This window comes from Pseudochaenichthys georgianus, chromosome 22 (assembly GCF_902827115.2).
Source record: "Pseudochaenichthys georgianus chromosome 22, fPseGeo1.2, whole genome shotgun sequence".
NCBI lineage: Eukaryota > Metazoa > Chordata > Actinopteri > Perciformes > Channichthyidae > Pseudochaenichthys > Pseudochaenichthys georgianus.
Genome location: NC_047524.1, coordinates 3,929,909 through 3,955,511, shown reverse-complemented (window position 1 = coordinate 3,955,511; position 25,603 = coordinate 3,929,909). Strand labels below are relative to the sequence as shown.

Below are 25,603 nucleotides of genomic sequence, written 5' to 3'. Positions count from 1 at the left end.
GAAGACGTCTCTTTCTGTGTGTGTGTGTGTGTGTGTGTGTGTGTGTGTGTGTGTGTGTGTGTGTGTGTGTGTGTGTGTGTGTGTGTGTGTCTCAGTACATCGTCAGTCACTTGGTTGGACTTCATGGCGATCTGCTCCACAGTCATATCTTCCATTTTGCTGCTGTCCATTTTGGAGGTTCCCCCCGTTGCTCCGAGCTCGATATTCTGCGGCCTGAAAGAGAGGAGGGTTAAGAGACATCACATCAGTGGGCATCGGCCATCATAAAACTCCAAGACTCAAACAAACCTGAGACACAGCTTGACTGTAGGCAACTATAAAAGATACTCGACAGATGTAAAAGACCAAGAGCAAAACACAGCACTGAGATATAATTAGCTTGATGTCAAATCAATGTTTTAATTATGGATAATAGATACCGTTTTCTTGAGAGCTATGGTGATGTCAATATTTGGTAGTTTAGAAAATCTAATAACACACCGGCTGATGTCAATGTCTTAAAATGAACACAAAGGTACCTCGACTCAGTTTTACATTTAAGACTGAATACATAGAGCATTTTGTAGTGGACAAACTTTAATAGAGAGAGTTTCTAAAAGTCACTCGTAACATTAATATGGAGAACTCTTCTAAAAAGGACCAAACGTGAAAACAACATGTTGATGTCGGGGGGAAGAAGGAGATGCAGAACCTATAGAAATTGAGCCATTTCCATTCCCCTGGAAGAGCGTTTGGAATCTGGACACACGCTGGCCGATAGAAAAGCAACAAGAAACTAAATCAATGACAAAGCTTGGATGACCATTTTAGTTTTCATTTCATCCAGCCCCGTAAATTGCATCCATTTTGTTTCGCTTTAAGCCGACATGCTCACAAGGTCTTTAGGGGGATGTGTGACCGCAGAGGTGATACAATCTGCTTTTGAATTGGCTAAAGAACAAAAGGTGAAGACATTTAAATGTTGTTCCTCAAAAGTTAAAGAATGGAGCCTGAGAAGTTCTCGGTGTCAGTTAGTGACTCACGAGAAAAAGAAACCTTCAGTTTTAAGAAAGCCCAGATACTTCAGTTATAGGCTCCAAGTGATCTCATGTGACTTCCTGTGAAATGAACTCCCACAGTTAAATCACATTAGGATAAATTGCATCCTCGTTTAATAGCTCCATGCAGAGTCTGTGTTCCGATTAAAAGGAGATTTCATGAGCTTGCACAAAATGTACCACAGCACAGCGGGCATGCTGTCAGGAAGTGCTCATCGCGGTGACCACTGAGGGCTACTTGTTGTGCAATTTAACATTTGTTCTTGGTATACTTTGGAGTTCAGGCAGGTATAACTAAGAGAAGTGATCAGAATCAAAGCCCCTATTCGAGGTAAGGATCGGACGACTATCAGGATTATGTCACGTTATCCTGGCCAGTATTTCAGGATTCCAAGGTATAATCCCTACACTGCGGACGGAGCAGGCAGAACTTGAGCAATGCTATAGGTGTGGTTTCACGGCGTTTTAACCCGTGGAGAAACATTCGGATCACAGCACGATCGAGGCTACCTTGCAGAGAGGTTTAGCAGATCACATCCTAACTACATCTGAGGTGTGCATCGAGTGATCTTCCTGCAGCCCAGCATGCACCGAATACACCGGTGTAATGTCAGCCTTTGGTGCACAAGGTAACATGAGATAGAGATCATTGAAAGCAAACAACTTGAGCTGGTTTTTCTGTGATGCGGGAACACAGCAAAGACGTGGTTAGTCATAAACCGCAAGCTCTGACTTTTTGTTTTGTTTTAAGATCAGGAAACAGCTGTGTTCCCGTCTTCCTCTCCGGTCTACTCTTTCCTTTAAAGTTCAAGTGGCATTTTCCTGTTTTTCTAAATGATCCCTGAACTTGAGTTGCCTTTCAAACCTGCAGCAAGCAAACACCCTGAGATAAAGGGAAAGGGAAAGTGTACTTGGCAGACAGTTCGGATGATTTAATGTTTGTTGACTCGGCTTTTTTTGCAAATAGGGCACTTGGTTCACACGGGCTCGACTGCTTTTTAACCGATGATTGAACTCGGCAAGATATTGATGTGCTCTTACCACCATAACACTGTAGGTGGACTTACACACAATGCTTTATTTTTCAAATGCCAAACCACAACAAGAGCAGATGAACATGTCAACACTTGCATTTCAATAACAAGTGCCAGTAAAGCGTAAACCTCTCCATCGCTGAATATTGATCTATCCTCGTGAAAAGTGATGGAAGGTTACAGCCAGCCACACACGGGTAAACACTCGATCCGTTTATTCCCCGAGCAATTTGAGCCATAATAACATAACAGGAAGGAAGCCATGTTTCCACACATCACACCCGATAACACCACTTTACATGTGTTTCACAGCCACAAGAAGAATCATTAACTCCATAGGACATACCCATTCATGTTGAAGTGTCCTCACAGCACCACAGCCTGTGTCTTAACACAATAGCTCAAACAGGGAAGCACATTTCTTGTCTTCTCCCCAAACCTGTTCCCTCCAGATGTGACTACACCACAGACTGGCGTATTTTCTTATTCACATCTTTTTATATGCATATCCTCCAGCTTAATCTTTTTTTCACAAGCAAGCTTAAAGGCTACTTTTTTTCAACAGTTCCCCAACACCCACTCCTCATTGATGGACAACACATTACGGTTAAGTGTGAAATGTTTTGGGCAGGGTGGTTTACTGATAATTGCTGACCTAATGTTGCATAAACATTCAAGCCAGAAGGAAGGTCAATGACATCATGCTGTACAGGACAAATCTTAAAAAACATGATATTTTCTTATTTCCATAGCATTATGTGTGAGGGGGTTTTACAAATGTCAACTATTTGACAACAGCAGCCAATTATAATGGAATAAATAGGTAAAAGTATGATATTGTTAATCATTTCCATTGTTTCATTTAAATATATGCAATACTGTTTCCACACACACCAGACCAGAAGTGGAAGTAGTACTCAGATCTTGTACTTAAGTCAAAGACAGTACCAGAGTGTAGGAATACTCCGTTACAAGTAAAAGTCCTGCATTCAAAATGTTACTCAAATAAAAGTACAAAAGTATGAGCATCCAAATATACTTAAAGTACTCATTATGCAGATTGGCACATTTCAGTATAATATATTATACGTTTTGATTATAATTATTGATACATGTAATGTGTTTATCAAGCTGGTAAAGGTGAAGCTAGTTATTATTGTTTTGTATACTCCAGGGTCGATTATGAATTTACTCCCGGTGTAACTAAAGTATTATCCAAAACGGTAAAATAACTAAATATACAACGGTATACAACAAATTAAGTGGAGTAAAAGTACTCTATTCCCCTCTGAATTGTAGTGGGGTAGAAGTACAAAGAAGCAACACACTGAAATACTCAAGTACAGTACAAGTTCCTCAAAAAATTGTACATAAGTACAGTACTTGAGTAATGGACTTAGTACTTTACACCACTGCACCTGTCCTTGGTTATCTCAACAGCAGAGGGAAAACAGTAAAGTGCTGAGAAAGTATTTAACGAGGGTCACTTGAAAAACAGGTGACTTTAGGCTCAATAATAAAAGTAAGGAAAACAGTGTCCCACACCCAAGACACCAGCGTTGTGACTGTAAAATCCCCAACATGACCACTTTTAAACTGAATTAAAACAAGTTGAAAACGACAGAGAACAACGCCGAGGTGTCTGTCAAAGCATATAAGGTTGTCTTACATTGTTTGAAAAGTTTCTGTAGTGTTGTAAACAAGGTAAAATCCGTTGACAACTCGTTAACCAGCTAATGTGCGGCTAGCTGGGTAGTTAGCTACTTCCGCTTTCCTGTCAACTGCCACAACTCGAACAACTATGTTGGCAGGCGAAAGGAAGACAGATATTTATCTTGGGAGTCAATACTTACAGGTAAACCTCCTGTTATTAAAAACCAGCTGGTTACTCCTCCTTCTTCACCGTATGTGAACTTGGTAACTTCTGGATTCCTTCAGTGGCTTTTTCACCGTCCTGGTCGTCCCGAAGTGTGTCGCGTGGTGCCTTTATTGACTGCGGAAATATCGCCATTTCCACAAGCCGAGCCAGTGTTTACTGCTTTATAAATTAGGAGGAAGGTTTGCAACTAAGCAATGGTGGAGCACTCAGATATTATACTTAACTCAAACAGCACTATTCACGATTAGAATTATGAAAAATGCTGCAGTCAAATGTGTACTCAAAAGGAGGAAAGTAGCACCAAAAAGGGAAGTACTGAATATGAGAAAAGTTCATTCGAGAACAATGTAAATGTGGTATTCATTTACATTTTAAAATATGTTATTTACTGCCCCACGTTTACAAGCACTGAAGTGGAAGTACAAAAAAAACAGAAGATGGAAATACCATAAAGGGAAATGAAGAAGTCAACTAAAGCACACACAGCCTACTTCCATGTTATACAGTAAGCACAATACAACTGTAATTATATGACATGGTAATAAATATATTATAATCATAAAAGGGTTTATATTTCCTTTTCGATGACATGAGTTTTTGGTGCAATGTTCCTTTTCCTTACATCCTTTCATTATGTTGCAGCAAAGCACATTATACCTAACTTTTAGTTTAAATACATGGCCTAATTTTTGGGGGATTAATTATAATTCAAACAAATTCTCAGAGGAAGGAGCTTCTATGAGCTCTTGAACGCAGCACATGGTCGTGCGCATGTCCTGTCATATGACTCCAGAGGAAATAGGCGCTGCTCATTTTCCCCCACATGAGTGCAGCATTTACCTTCACCCCGACCTCCCCCTCCCCTTCCCCCCTCTACTTTACATGAAGATAGACTGCTGCTGGATATTTTTCATAGTGCTTCTGAGAGGTGCTCTGCAATACGAGCCTCTAGCATGCATGTGTAATTCCCAAAAGTTTTATGGTTTAAACCACCAAAGCCCATTCAAGGTGACTGCAAAGACACCGGGCAGAGTGCCAGCCAAGATATCAACTTGACAATGACTAAAAGCCTAGTGGTTTTGTTTTTGTACCCTCTCTAAGGCCAGCTAAATATGTGTCCCTGTTGGGTCACCTATCGCTTAATACCTACAAGCTGAACATTTTATAACAACTCCAACGTGTACACGGGATGCTCCAGAGATGCCCTCTTTGAACTGCACACTGTGCCTGAATGGTACCCAGCTCTCTCTGCCCATGTATCTTTTTATAGAGTCTACATAGCATGCATTATTCAGCAATAAACACACAGCCCATCTGACTGCTGTGAGTGTGTGCCTATATGAGTGTGTGGTCTATAGTTAAACTTCCTGCGTGCGATTTCACCATTTTCACGCCACATCCAACAGTGCTTGAGAGCTATTCGTAGGCTACTTCCTCTGTAATTACAATTATAATGTGAGTGTGTTTGACAGGGGATTGTGTGTTGTGAGGAGAGTGCGAGAGGGGAAGGAAGTAGAGGAAAGAAAGAATAGAAAGTAGTGAGAGTAAGAGAGAGATAGATTAAGAGAATGTGACTACAGATGGCACGTTCAGGATCAAGTTCTTTCATCATGCAGTTCCTCATTAATAGAGACGGGAGCGCTGCCCTAATTCCATAATTCCTAAATCATGCCAGTTAGTTGCATACGAGGAGACAAAAATACAGGGTAGAGAGATTAGCCTATAGGCCGATAATGTGTCAGTGATGAGCGAGAAATCAACACAGAAAGAGATGAAGAGAGGAGAAGAACGGAGCGGGGTCGCCATCTGCATTTCCTGGCAATTCTTTTTGGTTGTTGCCAAAACCAACATCATGTAGGCCAAATGTATTCTCGCCAATTCATGTGTACGCCAGCCAATGAAAATAGCTGGAATAATCAGGTGATTAATAAGATCTAGAAGAGAATACATGGGGATAAAACAGTGTGGGGTGCATGTGTTTCAGTGGCACAGCCCAGATCAGCTGTTTCCCATGATTTGAAGCAGCACATCTGTTAAATCCTGGCGCTGTTTCCAGTCAGATCACACATCCATCTTTCCTCTCACAAGGATTGAGACATGGGAAGCTTTCGAGGCCTCGCTTGATGGGGCTTAATTTTACGTTAGGCCAATCCCACTGGTAGCTGATAGTTGTCAGGGCGAAGAATTGGCTGACCAAGCGTGCGTTTCTATATTCACAGATAATTTCATTCCCTCGTCTCCTTTTCACTGAAATCTACTCCTCCGTTTGAATTGGGCTCCCATATGAAGCAATTTGATGGAAACCAGAGACATCGATAGCCATTAGCCCGCTTTTCACAGGAGGGCTAAACATGGACAGCCAAGGTTCATCTATTATTTCATGCGCCTCACTTTTCCCCAAAAACAACGTTTCTGATATTCTTTTTGCACCAGCGGCAACTCAGTGGTTTCAAATAACGCTTTCAGAACAGGACTGATAAATGTTTCAAGCTATAGCACCGGCCAGTGCAAGCCCTAATGGGGGGTGAGAGTCTATTGTCCATCTGTCTATTCAAGTCTGGATCTAAAGGAAACCTACTGAGCTCAAAGAGGAGAGGAAACATTTCATATGCAATTTGCCCGTCCACACAGCGGCGTATTTATAATTTAATGGTTCCATGTCTTGCTGAAGGACATCTGACTTTTGATACACATACAAGTTTTGGCAAAATGGAGAAATACTTTGAATTAGTACTACATTGAAGTTCTACTTTTGTACAACTACAGAAATATTATTTAGAAAAAAGGAATTACGAGGTAAAAAAAAAAGAGACGGTGATGTTTTCCCTCTAAATAATAAATTAAATTAAACAGTATGAAATGATTAGAGGGTAATTATGTTTTTGGTGGACATTTTAACAACTCATTCTTCAACTTTCTGTCCGACTGCACGGAATATCCAGACTGAGCAGAAGAAAAGCAATCATGCACACTTTTACTCACTATATGCAAATATTAGGACTTCAAGATAAACAGTTTCTGGTACTAATTCTGCAATGAAAGTGCATTGCATCTGAAGTGTGACAGGTGCCTCAACTAAATCGATGTTGCGTAAGTGGTCACAATCCCAAACTGTTGGTAACAACATGTTAAATCTTGAACAGTGTATTTTAAATGTGTCATGTGTATAATATATTTGTGTGCCTTTATAAAACCAATGAAAGTGAGAGGGAGACTGGAAATGTTGTGGCTATATCAAACAGAGCTAGAATAAAAACTGGGGACTTGTGTAACAATTTCGGGTAATAAAGACCTCGTATCATATGTTTTTTTAAGGAAAATCTGAAAAGTCAATCATAGCTATAGATCTAAAGTAAAAAAATTTGAGTTTAAAATATAATATTTCCCTCCAAATGTAGTGAAACAGATGTATGAAGTAGCAGAACATGGAAATACTGCATATGTGCAGTTCTTGAGGAAATGCACTTGGTTCTTTTCCATCACTGCTGTAAATCTGATGGAAACAAGAGAGGAAAGGTTATCAAGCTATTCAGCCTCCATGTTGTCAGCAGTTCAGATTAGCTGTCACATCACTGAGGGAGAAACAGCTGAAGATTGGAGAAAGTGATTTCATCTGAATAATTTCATGCTTTGACTGGCAGAGCTCAATGCTCACCATCCCAAGACTTTGACGTCAGAGGAAGATAGACTGAGCAAAATAATATCAAGGTGCAGCCTAATATATGAATATACAATCATGTGTCCTTTGGGAAGAAAAACAAAAACCAATCAAAATTAATTCACATCTCGGCTGAAGAAATTCCACTCACTTGGATTATTTCGAGTAGACAAAAAAACAATCTTTATTTGTGTGTTTCTCTCCTCGCTCTGACTTCTGTGTTTACTTTTGACTGACTGACTTTAATGACTGAGGTCAGCTCCCACAAAAACATCACAAACAGAAAAGGAGACAAACTCATACATGACGCTCAGACCTGGAGGCATCCTACCACTACCAACCATGGATCACAAACCAGAGAAGAAGAACAACGATAGAAGGACAGCATCAGTGGAATAGAAGAAGAGAAAACACATTTTTTTAATCTTCCACAGGCTATACCCCATCACTGCATCCCACACAGGAGTAATTAACAGTGATTTTAAATGCTACAAAAATAAGATGAAACGGGGAAGGAAGTGCTTCCCCTTGTTTGTGTGTATTCGTGTATGTGCATGCCATGTCTTTGTAAATGTCTAGATCTGCATGTGCTTTTCTACAAATGCCTGTATGTGTGTGTATCTGTACAATGGTTGTCAAGTGTTGATGTATGTATGTGTGTGTTCACAGTGCGTACTTATTATGTTCACTATCCCAACATTAAAGAAGTCTCAGTCCCATGACACACACACACACACACACACTTTCTCCTCCGACCCCCCTCTCTCTTTGTGCAGTTCCCTTTATAGTCATGTCCATAAATGCTCCACAAAAATGTCAGAGGAACCGTCCCATTATCGAAGACTGTGTTCGTGTGCTTGTATATGTGTGTGCATGCACGTTTTTGTGATGCTACCACACAAACACACACACTTCATTTGCCACAGTCTATGCGCTTCCCTTATTGGTTTAACCCTCGGACCCAGGACCAGCTTCAGTCAGTATTTAAGTCCATTGTGATCTAGCCTGGGCTCCGAGGGCTGATCTCCAGTCAGTTTCACCCTGTGGGTCCATTTATCTCACGCCCAAGCTAATCCATCAACGACCGAAAGCCAGACAGAGGAAACGGTGTGAGGAGAGAGGTTGATTATTCCTTCTTTTGATGTCTGAAAAAAAGGGAGAGCACGGGAGCGGTAGCAGGGTGTTTCTGATTTTCCCCCATGAAAAAATATATCATCATTACAAACGAGATCTGAAGGTTTCACAGTGGTCATGCAACTTGAGTGTCGCCTCCTTTTATCACCTGTTTGTCTTCGCTTCACTCTCCTCCTGCCCGCCCACACCATCCCTCAAAAAAAACCCAGAGCCAGTCCGAGACAAAGGTACTGTAAGTGACCACAGTCATAATAATACAGAAAGACAAAGAGGTGGGTGACCAGTGGTACATTCATACATGAAAAAGTCATGGTTCCAAAAGTCACCCGACCCAATCGACATTAGTCAGTGCTGAATACACCTGTGCTAGCCAGGCTGTGATAAATGCTTTGTTTAGAAACATGAATAAGACAGAACACATCCCACCTCACCCAACCCACCCAGAACTACACACGCCCCACCCTCCCTCTGAAACAGGCTATGATTATACTTGTCCTTTTAAATGTGTATCGTCTCACAAAACTAAAAAAGTCAAACTGTTTGCTTTTTATATCACACTGCGGTAAACTGAGCCTCAAACACATATACCATTACATTTCCCATATGGCCGTCGTTATTTAAATCTGTGCCCACATTGTCTCCCCTTTCTTTTTTCTGCAGGCCAGGTCACTTTCCTCCTCTCCATCTCTACACGTTCACTCTGGTTCTCGCTGTACTTGGACCTGGTCCAGGTAGTATAGAATTACAATTACAATGCAAGCTTGGCCACTTCCAATTCTTGGTTTGACAATGGGATAGCGATGTGAGAAAAATCCAATTTTTGTGCATCCAGGCCTATCGCTTAATGCATCCTGCCGTGATTGGATGATAGGAATTGCGCTGGAACGACAAGTTTAATCATAGCCGCGGCTACATCTACCCCATCAGTGGCCAAGAGTCAATAGACAAATCAAAAGGACCCTTGATATGAGTGCAGAGTCAATCCCCTTGTGTTTTTCAGCCGAGAGTCGCTGGTCCACCCAGACTTCAGGGATCAGGGGTGGAGCGCAGCTTCCCACACAGCTGGAGCCCCAACCCTCTCAGCCAGGCCGGGGGACGGTGTCCGTGGCGGGGCCATAGAGGGGGCTGGCAGTGGGGGTGGTTGGTGGTCGTATAGAGGTGGAGGTGGGAGAGGGGGAAGGGGGGGACGGAGACAGAGGGCTTCCCTGAGGGGTGGTGGATTTAGAGGGACAGCCAGCCCAGCCCAGCGACCCTGGGTGGGAGCTCCAGGAGGAGAGGGAGAGGGGTCACAGCCAGGAGAAGACTCCCAGGAGCAGAGAGGCCAGAACAGCTGACAGGGCCACGGACCCTGGCGTCCGGCACGGACCTCCGTCAGTCAGGAAGGGCTCCGGAGAATCATATCCCGACCCATCTGAAACAGAAAAAGAGAGAAACGACAAAACATCTGAACTGAGAGGGACACAAGACAGACAGACACCAAGACAAGACAAACTAAAACAAAGCGAATAGAGGAGGGAGTGGATTCACGGAAAGACAAAAGGGTAGACAAGTGGAACTATTACGGGGGGGATGTGGAAATGGAGTGAAAAACCACAAAACTCTCACGCTTCAAAAGCCAGGAAAAATGGCAGGGAGTAGTCGACAGAGAGGGGTGAGGGGAGAGGAAGGGGGAGAAGACGACAGAGAGGGATGAGGGGAGAGGAAGGGGGAGAAGACGACAGCAACTGAGCTCTGCGGGGGTTTAACCAACCTAATTACAGTTTAATCACAGAGACTCAGAATCTGGAGCAGCTGACACACACACACACACACACAAAGACACACACCCTCTCACACACATGTGCTCTCAGCCTCCAGTGACAACATTTCACAGATGAGATGGAAGTCGCATGTCAGACAGATTGCTTTAAGAGCACAAAAAAGCTGAATCTCGCAGAGGAGCCGCAGCGATGACAGAATAAAAGAACGTATGTTGTTTCAGTGATTATGGAGGAGAAGAGATTTTCCTTCCGCCTTAGCGAGAGGTGGAATGATTTGAGTCTGGAAAGCTGCGAAGGCCGACTCATCCTTTTTCACGAAGATCTTCAAAGCCGTGTCCTTATCTAGGTGTTTCTAGCCAGGTTTGATTCTTTAGTGAGGCTTAGGGTGAAAACTCATGAGGAAGAATCCGCCTTTGAAAAGTCTTACAGGTAGATTTTTTAAGATAAGGTAAGTGGAGCGCACAATCTGCTCCCCATATATTCGTGAGTTATTTTGAAATGGCACTATCATAGGCCACCACTGTCAGAGGAAGCTATCTTCAAAAGTATATCTTATCAGCATGCTGTGCGGAAGAAAAGACTCTTTCTCCACAAGCCTGATGCATAAGGAGAATTTTATTAAGAAAAATATGAAGTGTCTATTATTAGATTAGCCTTCTACAGTATGCGCTGGGTTTATTATTAGATTGCTCTCTTGTTTCTTATCAGCGAATGCAGCCAGCAACGTTTTAACGGAGCACTTTCAGCATGCTTTCTTTCTACAAGGACAGAAGGTCTCCCTCACACCCACTGTGATGTGATGTGATGTGATGTGAAGTGCGTATGCCACTTTGTGCTTTTGTGTGTATGCGCCTGTGCTCACTTGTGTGTGTGAATATGTGTGTGTGTGAGTGTGAGTGAAAGGTGTTAACGGGTTGCCTGGCTGGCCTGTGAATCAGAGCAGAGAGTGTTGCCGGGGCAATCTATCAGACCTCTTATTCCCCTCTAATTTTACTTTGATAGCCAATCTGGACCTTTTTGCGCATTGGGTCTCAAGGTGTGTGTGTGTGTGTGTGTGTGTGTGTGTGTGTGTGTGTGTGTGTGTGTGTGTGTGTGTGTGTGTGTGTGTGTGTGTGTGTGTGTGTGTGTGTGTGTGTGTGTGTGTGTGTGTGTGTGTGTGTGTGTGTGTGTGTGTGGTTATAGCGTGACTTACCTGGAGGTCTGACATACACCTTCAGCTTTAGACATGCTCGCCCCACGTGGTTTGGGTGAGGAGACGCTGTTAAAAAAGCAGAGATTGAAAGAGGAGATTAGTTGAGAGATAAAGCGATTCGTGCCGCTGATTGAACTCCTATTAGGCTCATAACCAGGTGAGGGCAAAGACACTAGTTTAAACATACCATTGAAGAGTTATGCCTTTATGGATGAATAAGGAGAAGGTATGAGAATGTTATAGAAAGACAGCATTGCTTTGGATTTTTAATGGGACTCTGTTTACAATAAGCAGAGAAGGATACTCCAGCCTTATGCTAAGGTCACCAAGCTAAATGCCTTTATCCGTTCAGTTGATATTTTAAAAAGTGGCGCCTGTTCTCAAACTAATTGAATACTATTCAAATGACCACAAAACAGCTGACACAAGCTGAACCCGGGGCTTTCAAGGTGCCTCAGGAGTCTGACAGGAGGGTCGTGGGGTGGATTCCCATTCATTCAACCCCAATTCTTTTTAAGCCACCTATTTATGGGACGGCAGGAAGAAACAAGACATCCTTAGTTACTCACAGATACAATGCAAATCATTACACGGCAGAATGTTCTGTGTTACATGAATAAATATATTTTCTTCTTGTAAAATCAGTCATTGATAAAGCAAGCAGAACACAAATACACTTCTGTAATTGAAATGAAAATGTCAGAGGTGGTAAATCAAGGGAAGGTTTTATAAAGAAGCACTCGTTTGTCATCATTTAAGCAGCCTATTACTTTCTTGATGTATTGCTTCAAGCTGCCGGAGAGTGTCTTATTTGAAGGCCTTTCAAGTTCTCTTAAACCCATGCTCCCGAGCTCACGAGCCCCCGTAAACATTCTGAGCTCTTCAGGCTATCTAAACAAGTCTTTGGGCGACCAGGGATTCAGCCACGCTCACATTCATACCTCGGGGAAATACTAATGTCTAAGGAATTGGAAAGGAAATGCATTCAGACCTCCTTGCTGTGAGGTGACAGAGCTAACCACCGAGCTACACCGGCTGCATGTTAAAAAAATTACGGTGATTCAAACTTCAAAGTATAGTCAATTAAATTGAATCAGGTTTCAGCCTCAATTCCCTCTGATGTGAAATAGAGCTGGAGACCTTTAAAGCAGATGGTGACCAAATCTTTGACCGCTTGCGCATGCGGGGGGCGCACACACACACACACACACACACACACACACACACACACACACACACACACACACACACACACACACACACACACACACACACACACACACACACACACACACACACACACACACACACACACACACACACGTGCTTGCAGACGTGTGTGTGCAGACCTATTGGCCTTCTCCCTTGTGGAGGTCCGTTCAGCCAGAGCCCCGTGTGACCCCGGAGAGGACCGTCATCAGGATCTGCAGCGCACAGGAAATACATCTGACCCTTCCTGTGACCCTCCCCTCCCTCGCTTTCTGTCCACCACTCCTCCCTCCACCCTCTCTCTGCCCTTCACCTCCTTTAACCTTGTATCCCTTCCCTGTAGCCCCCCTTCCTTTGCCTCACATGTCTTCAAATCATCCACCTAGAAACTGTATCTTGGTCGCCTGTGAAGCCTGGCAAGCTATGAGACAAGCGTCCTCTCCCGCGGCGCCCCTTTGTGTTGGGTCCCCTGCTGTTTCACTGACAAATAGCTACATTTAGGTGACAAAGAGCTGAGTGGAAAGATATCCCCTCCTTCCACCCGTTGTTTCTTTTCTCTGTGACCTCTAAAAATGTTGACTTTTGTCACGTCTTGAAAGCCTTATCAGCTCTTCCAGTGCCTCTGCTTCCCAGCACATCCACAATCCGGCCTCTGCTGAAAAAGCCATTGAGAATCACTCAACCTCATCCGAAGGCAGCTGGGAGAAGTAAGGGGTGGAGCGGACCTGTCAACATGTCGACCTCACGGCAAATACACACACACACGTGCACACGCAGGCACACACTCACACAGGTTTGGCCGCACATCCCCATCGCAGATCAATATTATCCGCAGAAACGCCACACAAATAATACTCATTTGAATGGATGGGTGGTTAGAATGTCAAAATGCCTTTGTAGTTCCACATCATTACCGACCTGTGTGTGCGTGTGTGTGTGTGTGTGTGTGTGTGTGTGTGTGTGGTGTGTGTGTGTGTGTGTGTGTGTGTGTGTGTGTGTGTGTGTGTGTGTGTGTGTGTGTATGTGTGTGTGACTGTGTGTGTGACTGTGTGTGTAAGAGCTAGTGAGGGACGGTGAAAAACATGCGGGCTTGTCAGTCAGGATGATGGACATGGCCTTTCACGGACTCACAATCACTTGACAACTGACCCCACAACCAGTCCTCCCCCCATCACACACACACACACACACACACACACACACACACACACACACACACACACACACACACACACACACACACACACACACACACACACACACACACACACACACACACACACACACACACACACACACACACACACACACACACACACACACACACACACACACACACACTCCAATCTTGTGGACTACACATTCCCCTCAGGGGTCCCAGAAATACAATACTATAGTCAGCAACTATACAACTCTGGAGGGGCCCTGTCCATCCTTACATGAGGCTGAAAACAAAAGTGTGTGTGTGTGTGTGTGTGTGTGTGTGTGTGTGTGTGTGTGTGTGTGTGTGTGTGTGTGTGTGTGTGTGTGTGTGTGTGTGTGTGTGTGTGGGACTGGGAGAAGTGCCGTAGGACATCGGGTGGCTGTTGTCTTCGCCTCTTTGGCTCTGTGACTCTCGCCTGCTGTGTCTTTGTGACGGCGTGGACAACAGCATGGGGTGATTAAGTATCTGCAAATACTAAGTGCTCATTAATAAAAGTAAATAAATCAAATAGTGATGGAGGGAACTCATTCAATATCCACATAACAGAGACTCTTTAAATGGTGTCACTGGTGTTACAACAAATTGAATTGAAGCCTCTCTATCTGCCAGGGAATATGTGTGTGCCTTTGCTGATCACTCCAGCCGATGACCGAATAAGGACAGTATTACTGTCAGGTCAGATTCTGTAGCCAAGGGCAAACAACTCCATCAAGAGATATGTCCCACTTGCATGCCGGCCTGAAGCTGATGGAAGAGGACCCTTATCCCATTATGTGCCACGGCGAGAATGCATCATCTCCTACGGAAAGGTTAAGGTCAGCTGTCAGTCAGCAGAAACACAGAGACCAGCGCACAGCGGCTGACATGCCATTGGATCATTTTCTATGTGACAAATTCTGAAAAAGATACCAATGGCAGGTAAGGTTCGGTCTGACTTTCAGAGTTAACACAAAAGTAAACTAGAAGTGGACCTTTTACATTGGTTTGAAAGAAACGTCATTTTATTAGAGATATAGGAGAGAAATAATGAACTACGATAGGATGGCTTTTTGTAAATGACTTTCAATCCTCAACTGGCAAGGCGGTGACAGACTAAAAACTTACAAAAACCTGTGCATACATTTTGCTAACATGTGCTTTCTTGTGGTTTTGTGAAGTATGACTGTGTTCTCTCAGAAGAGTCGTTTACTTACACATTCTCCCTTCTGGTGTGCCACTTCAAACAGTGACATGGTTTGCCCAGCAGCAACACAAAAGTGGCGCTTCTCTGTGCAGTGGCAGAAAGTTTAGGCGTTGACAGGAAAGCTTTTGAAAGTCAATTTAACGTGCTTTTCTGCGATTACTCACTGATCTTGCACTAAACAGTCCGGATGGGGTAAATCTATCCCATCCATCTGGCGCAGCGAGGAGCTGAAAACAATGTTTAAGAGTAATTTGAAGCTACTACTTGTCTCCGTGCCTGGTGCGCGAATGATAGCTTTTTAACTGTTCAGAATACAGTCTCGGGGGTAAAGCCATCTGCGATACTAATACATCACTTGTTGAAGTGAGCAGAGACATCAATACAACTAATACAAAAATGATTACAAACTATGCCTGGTGACATTTTTACCACTTTGCTGAGCGCACCACTTATGATCGCGACGATGCAGAGAGATACATCAAGAAATAAAGAAAGTGAGAGATTAAGGGGAGCGACTGAGAGATGGAAGGTGTGTGTGTGTGTGTGTGTGTGTGTGTGTGTGTGTGTGTGTGTGTGTGTGTGTGTGTGTGTGTGTGTGTGTGTGTGTGTGTGTGTGTGTGTGTCCGTCAGTGGGTGTGTGTTGTGTTTGAGAGCTCTCTCAATCAACTCATCTTGATTGCGTATTTCCATATCGTTTATAAAATCATATTTTGGCTAACACGCAAGCAAAGACACATTCACAGGACACTATCTACTCAATGTCACACAGACACACAGACACACACACACACACACACACACACACACACACACACACACACACACACACACACACACACACACACACACACACACACACACACACACACACACACACACACACACACACACACACACACACACACACACACACACACACACACACACACACACACACACACACACACACACACACTGCCTGGCGGATAACCTACAGATGTAGTAGTACTCGTGTCCAGGCCTGAACTCAAAGCCCAGGGAGAAGGGAGTGAAGAGCTGGAACTTCTCCGAGAAGCGCAGGGGCCCGTCGGGGCCGCTGGGACGGTTGCACTCCCAGCGCTTGAAGCCACGCATCCTGTGCTGGCAGGAAGTGTAGCCCTCGTGGTTGACCATGAACAGGATGTAGCGCTCCATGCGCCCGTGGGACGGAAGGCCCTCGTAGTAAGGGCAGTAGATGTCCAGGTAGTCGTTAATATTCACTGCCACCCTGTACTCTCCGTGCCAGAATCTGCAAGACACGGAGCAAACAATGAATACAAACATGAATATAAATACTCACAAACGGTCTCAAGGATACACAGAGAATCAGTTTACAGGGGTGAGAAGGCTCCGGGGAAAGTTTACTGAGGTGTAATGAGATACTGTCAGGCTTGTTTTAAGAAAAGAAGCCTACATCTTTCCATACATCCAGCACACTACTCGTTGGATTGGATGTCTGTATGATTGCACGGCATACAGAGAACAGCCCTGAGTGTCCACTTACTTCAGTCATGCCGTGGCCGTAATTATATGCAATCTTATCCTCGCTGTGAGGACATGTGTGTGTGCCTGAACATCTCCGCAGGAAGATCTGTAAAAGCCAGCTCCAAAAAAGCAACCTTTGGAGACTCCACGCATGGTTTGATGACCCTTTATCAGAAAGCATTGGTTGAAGCGTCCTTGAACAATGCGTGGAGTCTCCAAAGGTTTCATTTCAAACTGCAGCAAAAATTCAAGAGGAAGACGGAAAAAAATCAATAACAATCCCTCTGGTTACGCCATAAAAGCTCGCTTGGTAACCCAATTTAATTTAAATAAAGCCTGCCGAGCTCTGCTTCATGGGAATTATTAGCATGTGAGGAATATTCGTTTGCACTCCTCAGATACTCAAGAGAAGTGGGTCATGTGATGGGAGAGAGCGCACATTATTACCCCTCAGGCCCTAAAGCAGAGTATGGAGTTTGTGGTGAATGCCCACTTAGCTCCGTACACATCGGATCACCGAGGGTAGGCATGGTGAAAAGAAGTGGGTCAGGGGTTACTGGAGAAGAAATATTAGTATATATGCAGTGCACACATTGTCCATAGTATACATTGTGTTGGATGTCCTTGTTCTGCTTCTGCTTCTGGCACTTAGTCAAAGAGCTTTTCTAATAATGCATGAGCATATGGATTCATAATGTGGTGCTTGAACCCAGTTGGAGGCTCCCCAACCGCTTTTCAGTCTGAAGGCAGGAGAGTACATTGAAAACAAGATACAGGCTTTATTTATGTTTTTGTTTTGCCAATGCTGCTCAAATGGGAACTACATATGTTTATCATTTTAAACTCACTGGAGAAAAACAGTCTCTCTTAAGGACAAAGCACCGATATTCTATATTTTTGTTATTGTCAACAAATGCCATTAAACGATGAAAACCAACAATATGGAGTCTCTCTCTCTCCATATGGCTTCTACAATGTGGGTTTGGCTGTTATATGTCTTATATGTAATGAATGAGATTCTGGATATACATCTTCCTTAAAACTAATACATTTGTATCTTAAAAAGGCATTGTAGTTTTTAGCAAATGAGTTACTGTATATCTCCCTTCAGGCTACCCACACAATACTTGATAGTTAGATCAATTTAATTGCTGGTTTTGGTCTATTTTTTGACCAAAAGATAATAGGAATAGCCTAAGAGCTTAATATTTACCGCGTGGTAACCTATTAGCAACATTTTACTAAAGCTTAATTCATATTTTTTCACATTTAACGCTGAGTCAGGGCTCCAAATTGTAGTATTCGTCCAACCACAAGTCGTAAAGTACAGTGTTTCATGTATAATGTTGCTTTCATATCAGCCCCCTGCTGTGAAATAATACAATACATCAGTGTTTTTTTAAATATTTGATATTTAAGATATTTTATTTACCAGCACTCCATAAATAATATATCCCAAGGGTTTGACATTTTTTTATTCTCAAAATTCAAGTTCCACTCTCCAGAAAGCCACATATCAGATGGCTGTTTGAAATTCATCAGCGTGACATCCCTTTGCGGGCATGTGCACACGCCAGCGTCGATAGAGGACGCCTTAACTAGCGCTCATCGTGAATATAATCAATTTAATTTCAGATGTTTCACCTCGACAACATTTCTTAAATTCAGCGGCAGCACATTAGCAAATATTGTTTCTCGAAGCTCGGTACATTTGAGCAGCAGGGAAATGTCTTCGATCAAATGCCCGTAAACAGTTGTTGGGCAATCTCGACGTCTCAGGGGGCGCGCGCACACAGACTGAGCTTTTGCAACAAATTCATCATCTTCCCCCTCACCTTGGCAGTAATTGATTGCCTGGAATGAAGACATTTTGGTCTAAGCACTTTTGGTTTGTGGGATATTTAGCTTTAGGACAAATTATCCGTCCAACGGCAGCCCTATCTCTCTCCCAGAGGGCGAATCAGGAAGTGAGTTAGATGTGAAATGAGCGCCTTCATGCTTCGCTGCCCTATCAGAGCGAGTTTCGCAGGTTCTAAAGGGACCCTTGAACAGATCATTTAGAGGCATTGATCCACTGGGGAGCTCCTCTCGGCTCTCTCTGCTCCCAATCAACTCTGATTAACAACTAAAGGGGGGAAAGCAGCGAGGGAAACAGAGACAAGGATGCACAGAATGAGAATAAAAAGGCTGGAATAAAAATAACGGAGCGGAGGGAACTCAGAGAGAGGGTATGGGAGGAATATATATATATGTGCAGAATGAGAACAAAGGCTATCAGCAAGAAGAAGGAGGGGACGGAGAATGATAACAAGACTGCATGAAATTAAAGTAAAACAAGACAGACAGAGGAGAGAAAGGCAGAAGGAAAGCAAGAGCAGAAGAGGAGGAGGAGGAGGAGGAGGCCAGCTGGAGGAAGGGCAGATGGAGTTCTTTTATTTCAATTTGTACCACGGTGCTTTCTCATCCGAGACAAATGTGCTCTGCTTATTGATTGTGCACATTTATGGATGGCTACCATCTGAGTATGAGTTTGGGCATATACGATGGAATGTATGTGCATGTGTGTGTGTGCGTGTGCATGTGTGTGTGTGTGTGTGTGTGTGTGTGTGTGTGTGTGTGTGTGTGTGTGTGTGTGTGTGTGTGTGTGTGTGTGTGTGTGTGTGTGTGTGTGTGTGTGTGTGTGTGTGTGTGTGTGTGTGTGTGTGTGTGTGTGTGCAGGTGTGTGCCACTGCACTCTGAGCTGTTAAACAGTTCATGTCGGTGTGCAGTTGTGTGTGGATGAGTGTGTGTGTGTGTGTGTGTGTGTGTGTGTGTGTGTGTGTGTGTGTGTGTGTGTGTGTGTGTGTGTGTGTGTGTGTGTGTGTGTGTGTGTGTGTGTGCGTCCCCATTTCCCTCCTCTCTGGCTGCGTGTCATTTGGAATTAAACTCGGGAGCTGCAGCAGCGAAAAAGACATTGGAATGCACTCACACTTACGGCATGTCTCTTCCTCATCGAGCTTGTGTGTGTGTGTGTGTGTGTGTGTGTGTGTGTGTGTGTGTGTGTGTGTGTGTGGTGTGTGTGTGTGTGTGTGTGTGTGTGTGTGTGTGTGTGTGTGTGTGTGTGTGTGTGTGTGTGTGTGTCGTTAGTGGAGTGGTGTGTCTTTCTTTCATTTGACCCCCTTCATTATTTAAGCGCCATCAAAGCTATCAGAGACTTCATAATGCTCTGGGATATGCATGAAGCTGCCACAACACAAACAAAAAGTGACAATCAGAATGTATGGTAGAGTGTTTGACTATGATGTTCATTGACGCTGCGTGAAATCCAACTATCTGCCCGATTATATGCCTCAAAGGGAAAATATACTTTTCTTTTCACTGGGATTGTCTAGTTTTATGACACACAATAACGTATGCCATCATAACAACGTAATAAACGCCATGATACAGTGGAAGAGGCGGAAACAGTATGTATTATCAGCTAAATGTACTTAAAGTATCAAAAGTACTCGTTGTGCAGAATGCTTCTTATAAATGTGTCGTACAGAGTATTATATTATTCCAATTTTATCACGTACATATAAGAGTTTTTTAATGAGCCTACAGGAGGAAGCTGGGGTGGAAGCTGGGGTGGTGGTGGGGTGGTGGTGGGGTGCAAGCTGGGATGGAAGCTGTGGTGGATGCTGGGGAGGAAGCTGGGGTGGAAGCTGGGGTGGAAGCTGGGGTGGAAGCTGGGGTGGATGCTGGGGAGGAAGCTGGGATGGAAGCTGGGGTGGAAGCTGGGATGGAAGCTGGGGTGGAAGCTGGGATGGAAGCTGGGGTGGAAGCTGGGGAGGAAGCTGGGGTGGACGCTGGAGTGGACGCTGGGGAGGAAGCTGGGGTGGACGCTGGAGTGGACGCTGGGGAGGAAGCTGGGGTGGACGCTGGGGTGGACGCTGGGGTGGACGCTGGGGTGGAAGCTGGGGTGGAAGCTGGGGTGGAAGCTGGGGTGGAAGCTGGGGTGGAAGCTGGGGTGGAAGCTGGGGTGGTGGTGGGGCAGGCGAGCAGCAGCAAGCAATGCATAGAGAGAGATCTGGCAGGTTAAATAGAGCGGCATATTAAGGAGACTCGGTTTGGTTGGTTGTAGAGTGGCAAGGGGCGTTATGTATGAATGCAGCATAAGTGCTCGAGTTGACTGCCTGAACTAGCTCGCAGGCTTCGCCCCATTTCATAAAAAGTACAACATCTCCCTGGGAAATGTAGTGAAGTACAAACTAGAAGAAAATGGAAATAATCAAGTAAAGTAAAAGCACCCCAAATTAAAAATACTTAAGTGCATTAGTTGAGTAAATGTACTCAGTTACATTCCACCACTGTAGTGGACTAAATACAAAATAAAAAAGTTCCACTAATTCTTTAACACATTCAGCAGGATAAGAAACTGTGCTTCTTATTTTCTGGGTGAGAAAACCTGATTATCTTTCCTTTCCAGAAAAAAATGGACTTTCTGTATTTCTGGCATATTGACAGTCATTAATATTCCCCCACACACAACTAACAAAAAGGAGGAAAAACCTGATAATTAAATTCAGGGAGGACAGGAAAATATTTAATACTATATTTTGATTTCAATCCTAGCAGAGTTTTGATGAAAAAAAGCATTATACAAAAAAATGACCACAACACAGATTGCTGTTGAAGAGCACTGTGATCAGTACGCCATCTTTTTTCAAATGTCTGTTCCGCAGCTTGAAGCAATTTCTTTTTAATATTGACAGTGTGTAAACCTGTGCAATGTTTTATGATGGTTTGCTTAGTCCCTAATCCCCTGATGTCTCGCGGATTCTCCTCACTCGTTCACTGCGGTTGAATTGTGTGGTGAGGTTAGTCAGAGGCTGCTGGATCTCAATAGATGTCAACATCTCTCACTGAGGTTTTATGGTATTGTGAACGCAGGTCAGGCTGAAAAGAAAATAGAAACTGAGAAGTTTAAATGAAAGATTAAGGGGAAAAAAGAACGAGAGCTTAAGTCTTAGCGTGTGTCAATGTAAGTACTGTAGATGTACGTACAGTAAACGTGTGTGTGGCTGTGTGTAGTGGACTCTTCTGGTATCTCTGAGTCATCAACATCAAGTCTCCGCATGGCCGTGATCAAAGCTTGTTGGAGAAGCCTTGGATGTTTACCATACCTGCCTGCGTCCTAAACAGCAGGCCGGATCAACCGACACATCAAAGGACGCCTCGCCGTCTCTCACTCCTCACTATGTCACCCCTCGCTCCATTCAGACGTTTCTTTTTCTTTAGCTGCAGCTTTTCTTGATCTCCCTCCATCACTCAGACTGCGGAAAAAGTACAGAAAACACTGCTCTAGGTGCGGGACGTCAGTCAACAAAAACTGCCTTCCAAACTCCGTCGTGTTTTAGGATCAAAAGATGCTTCAAAGGGAAGCTCGGAGAAATGTATCGATGCAACGCTTCGACCTACTGGGTTTGGCAAGGTCGGGAAAACCTCCTTGTAAACAAAAAGAAAAGCACGATGACAACTTTTCCTTTTCCAATGTGTGCTGTTTCTTGCAATGCCGGTATGTAAGTTATTATTTGGATACATTATTAAATATACTCCTTCCTCCATTCGAACAAGTATCACCCTGTTCTGTTGCATCAAGCACAGAGACTAAAGAACGACGACAGACTGAGTTGTTTCAGCAGCTGCCCCAAAAACACCAGATGCTTATGTTCAAATGACAGAGTCTCGAGTGGCTGCAGTAATTAGAATGGATGGATGAGTCAACAAAACACTGCTTTAACACGGGACACAGCTGTTCAACGACCACAGTCACTTCCTAAACATCGCCACGTGTTTATTAGCATAAGCATGACAGCAAAGCTTCCGCTACAGGACATTTCTGCACATTAATCGGTAGGCACAGACGCATGATGATTGGGTCTTCGTTGCGTATAGGAACGACCAAGAGCAGGTGGCGCCATTCATGTTCTGCGCTAGCATGATGCTACATTCCTGATCAACTGTATAACGTATCATATTCCCACAAAGGCATTACAATTCAACTTCACAAATGTGTTACGAGGAAGGAAATGCACGCTGGACTTTTGAGCTGAGTAAAACTGAATGTTAACATAACCTGTGTTGATTTCGAAAAACCCGTAAACCAGAATCCTACGGTAAATAACAAGCAACGCAAGCATTTGCATATCAGTGAAATCAAACTTCTTATTCGCTTTGATAGTAGAGGAAAACTGCTTAGTGTCCACATTTCTCCACGTTTCTAGGAAGAAGGAGTCAAGAGGAGCAAGTGGAGGAACCGGCTGTGGATCGATTTCCATCTTTTAAACATCTTCACTCCTGCAATTCGAAGTGCGGAAACTTGTGTTGCTAACTTCTACCTGCAGGCACTTTCTCTGAGCACTTTGAGTCTACTCCCGTCGTATTAAATGTGCTAAATAAATAAACATCATCATTCTCCTATTGACAGTAATGGACATCCGGTATGCTCTCACCACACACCAACACGGAGAGATTGCACCGTCAGCACCGGCTAATTACGGCCAATTCCAGGCCCAGTTAAAAGGGAAATATGGAGTCCTTTGAATGTGAAATTTCAATTTAAGCATCTGGAACATGCACCATTTCACCTCGTTTTGGTTTTGGGCAGGAAGAAAACGTACGTAGCCTCAATCACGTTGCTCTCTGTCTGCAGCGCTGAAGTCTCTCCAATTAATTCCACATTACTCTCCGTTTCTATTCCTCCATCTTCATCTTCTCCTGTCTCTTCTCTGTCTCTTGCTCCCTTTTCTCTTGCTTTCGCTCAATCTCCATCGCTTCTCCTTTCAGATTCATTTATTCGCTCTGCTTTTTCTTTCTCTCCAGGAGCTCCACATATTTGACATTGTTACTTTGTCTTATTCTCAATCTTCATGACTCTAATTCTTGGTTCAGTTTTCTCTTCCTTATTCTCTCCTCTGTCTTAACTTTCTCCCCCCATATCCGAGCACTTTCACTTCCCCCCACCTTGCCTCCTACTGCTTAGAATGGATTCACACACACAAACACACACACACACACACACACACACACACACACACACACACACACACACACACACACACACACACACACACACACACACACACACACACACACACACACACACACACACACACACACACACCATATTTCTCTTGCTAGGACTCTTTAGCTGCTTTCCCCTCAGCAGGAGATGTTCCTTTCTCATGCTGTCATCTCTGCCTGAGCCTCCCGCCGCATTGCTGCTGAAGCTTTCTTAGGTATATGGGGCAAAGAAAATACTTTACCTCCCCCTACACACACACATGGTGAGAAACATAACTGCACGTATACAGTATGTACATAAATATAGAATACCAGGGCTCATGTATATATATATAAACACATTACACATTCATTCAGAACATAATGGAATTGGTGTACAAGGAAGAACTGGGATTCATAATCAACGCTGTTTAATTATGCAAATTAGCTCTTGATCCTCACTTACTACGTAAACACATGCACACAAACACTGACAACAACAAACATCCCAAACAAAACACATGAATATGATACTGTACATCACACACTGCAGCAACCGTCACACCCTCACATTCCCGAGCTCAAGTCTTGTTTTGAGTTCCACATCTGTCACTCTGAATGATGTCGCCCGTGGATCAGCGCGGTGACATTCAGCACTTCTGAAAGGTTATTATATATTTCTTCAAGACGGGCAACACGGACCCCCTGGGGATGAACCGCCGCCTGTGCCAATCCCTGGAAAATTCACACACACACACACACTGTCACACACAAACATGAGCCCCATCATACATGCAGACAACCCGACACCCACTGCACTGAATTAACATAACAAAACCTGTCAGGAAAGAATCTCCAGAAAACCCCCGGAAGGGATATTGTCACCTTGCTGATGTGGTAGTAAAAACAAAAAAAGTGGAGAGAAAAGAGACAGACAGACACGGCGACAAAGCCACTGATGGATGGACAAGCAGGACGAGTGAGTCAGGAGAAGCTGACAGGCTGACAGACAGAGTGATATGATATGCCCGGATGCAGCACCAGCTTTGGCAGCGTAAACAGCAGTAGGGCAGTATTGGTATCGACAGGTTTGCCCCACAGCTCAGTGAGAAGGAGTTGACGGCTGGTGTCCGAGCGCACCAATGGGAATCTCTCAACGCGGAGACAAGAAGGGGTTTGTGTCAGCACCCTGCAGGAATGTCACGTCAATGTTTAAAGAAGAGAGAGGAGAACTTCACCGATTTATTTTTCATTCCACCATGCATTCTTTAGCTAGTTTTGATGCCATTTGAAACACTTTTCCCCCCTTCTTTTTGACAGATTGGGACACGATCGGATGTCGATCCAAATGTCGAACAATATATTTCTTTCATTTTCGTTCTTTTATACATTTCAACAAAACATTCTACGTTTGGCAAGGATAGCAACTTTGCATAACCAAAGACTACATAGTGTGTCTTCGTTTTATATTCATGGCCTCATAATCTGCACGAAGATTCCTCAGGTGTAAAAAGTCTAGAGCGTATTGTTTAATGCTCATAATATCCCCTTTTGAAGTTATTAATCTATTTGTTTTTATACTTTTTTGGTTATCCACTTTATCCCACAGTTAATTATACACACAAATAATGCAGTCTGTGCAACAAATCCTACTTTCATGATGATTATAATGTTCTGTTTTTATTGTTTTATTGAGTATTTTGTAGGAATTAGTTTTAGGAATCTTCTGTTATTGAGGCTACCGTAATGGACATGGGGTGCACACACAAAGACTGCGCACTTGC

The 25,603-nt window shown here is 43.7% G+C and overlaps 1 protein-coding gene across 1 annotated transcript in view; it reads right to left on the bottom strand.

Annotated features, from left to right (window-relative positions):
* Window positions 1-9,215: 9,215 nt before the first annotated feature.
* The window catches only part of efna2a (ephrin-A2a), an 85,575-nt gene continuing 69,187 nt past the window's right edge, over window positions 9,216-25,603 (bottom strand). Inside the window, exons 2-4 of the mRNA XM_034111870.1 lie at window positions 16,265-16,557; window positions 11,695-11,760; window positions 9,216-10,153 (exon numbers count right to left, since the gene is read on the bottom strand). Of these exons, the coding sequence (XP_033967761.1) occupies window positions 10,029-10,153; window positions 11,695-11,760; window positions 16,265-16,557 (484 nt within the window). The 3' untranslated portion in view covers window positions 9,216-10,028. The remainder of the gene's footprint in view (window positions 10,154-11,694; window positions 11,761-16,264; window positions 16,558-25,603) is intronic.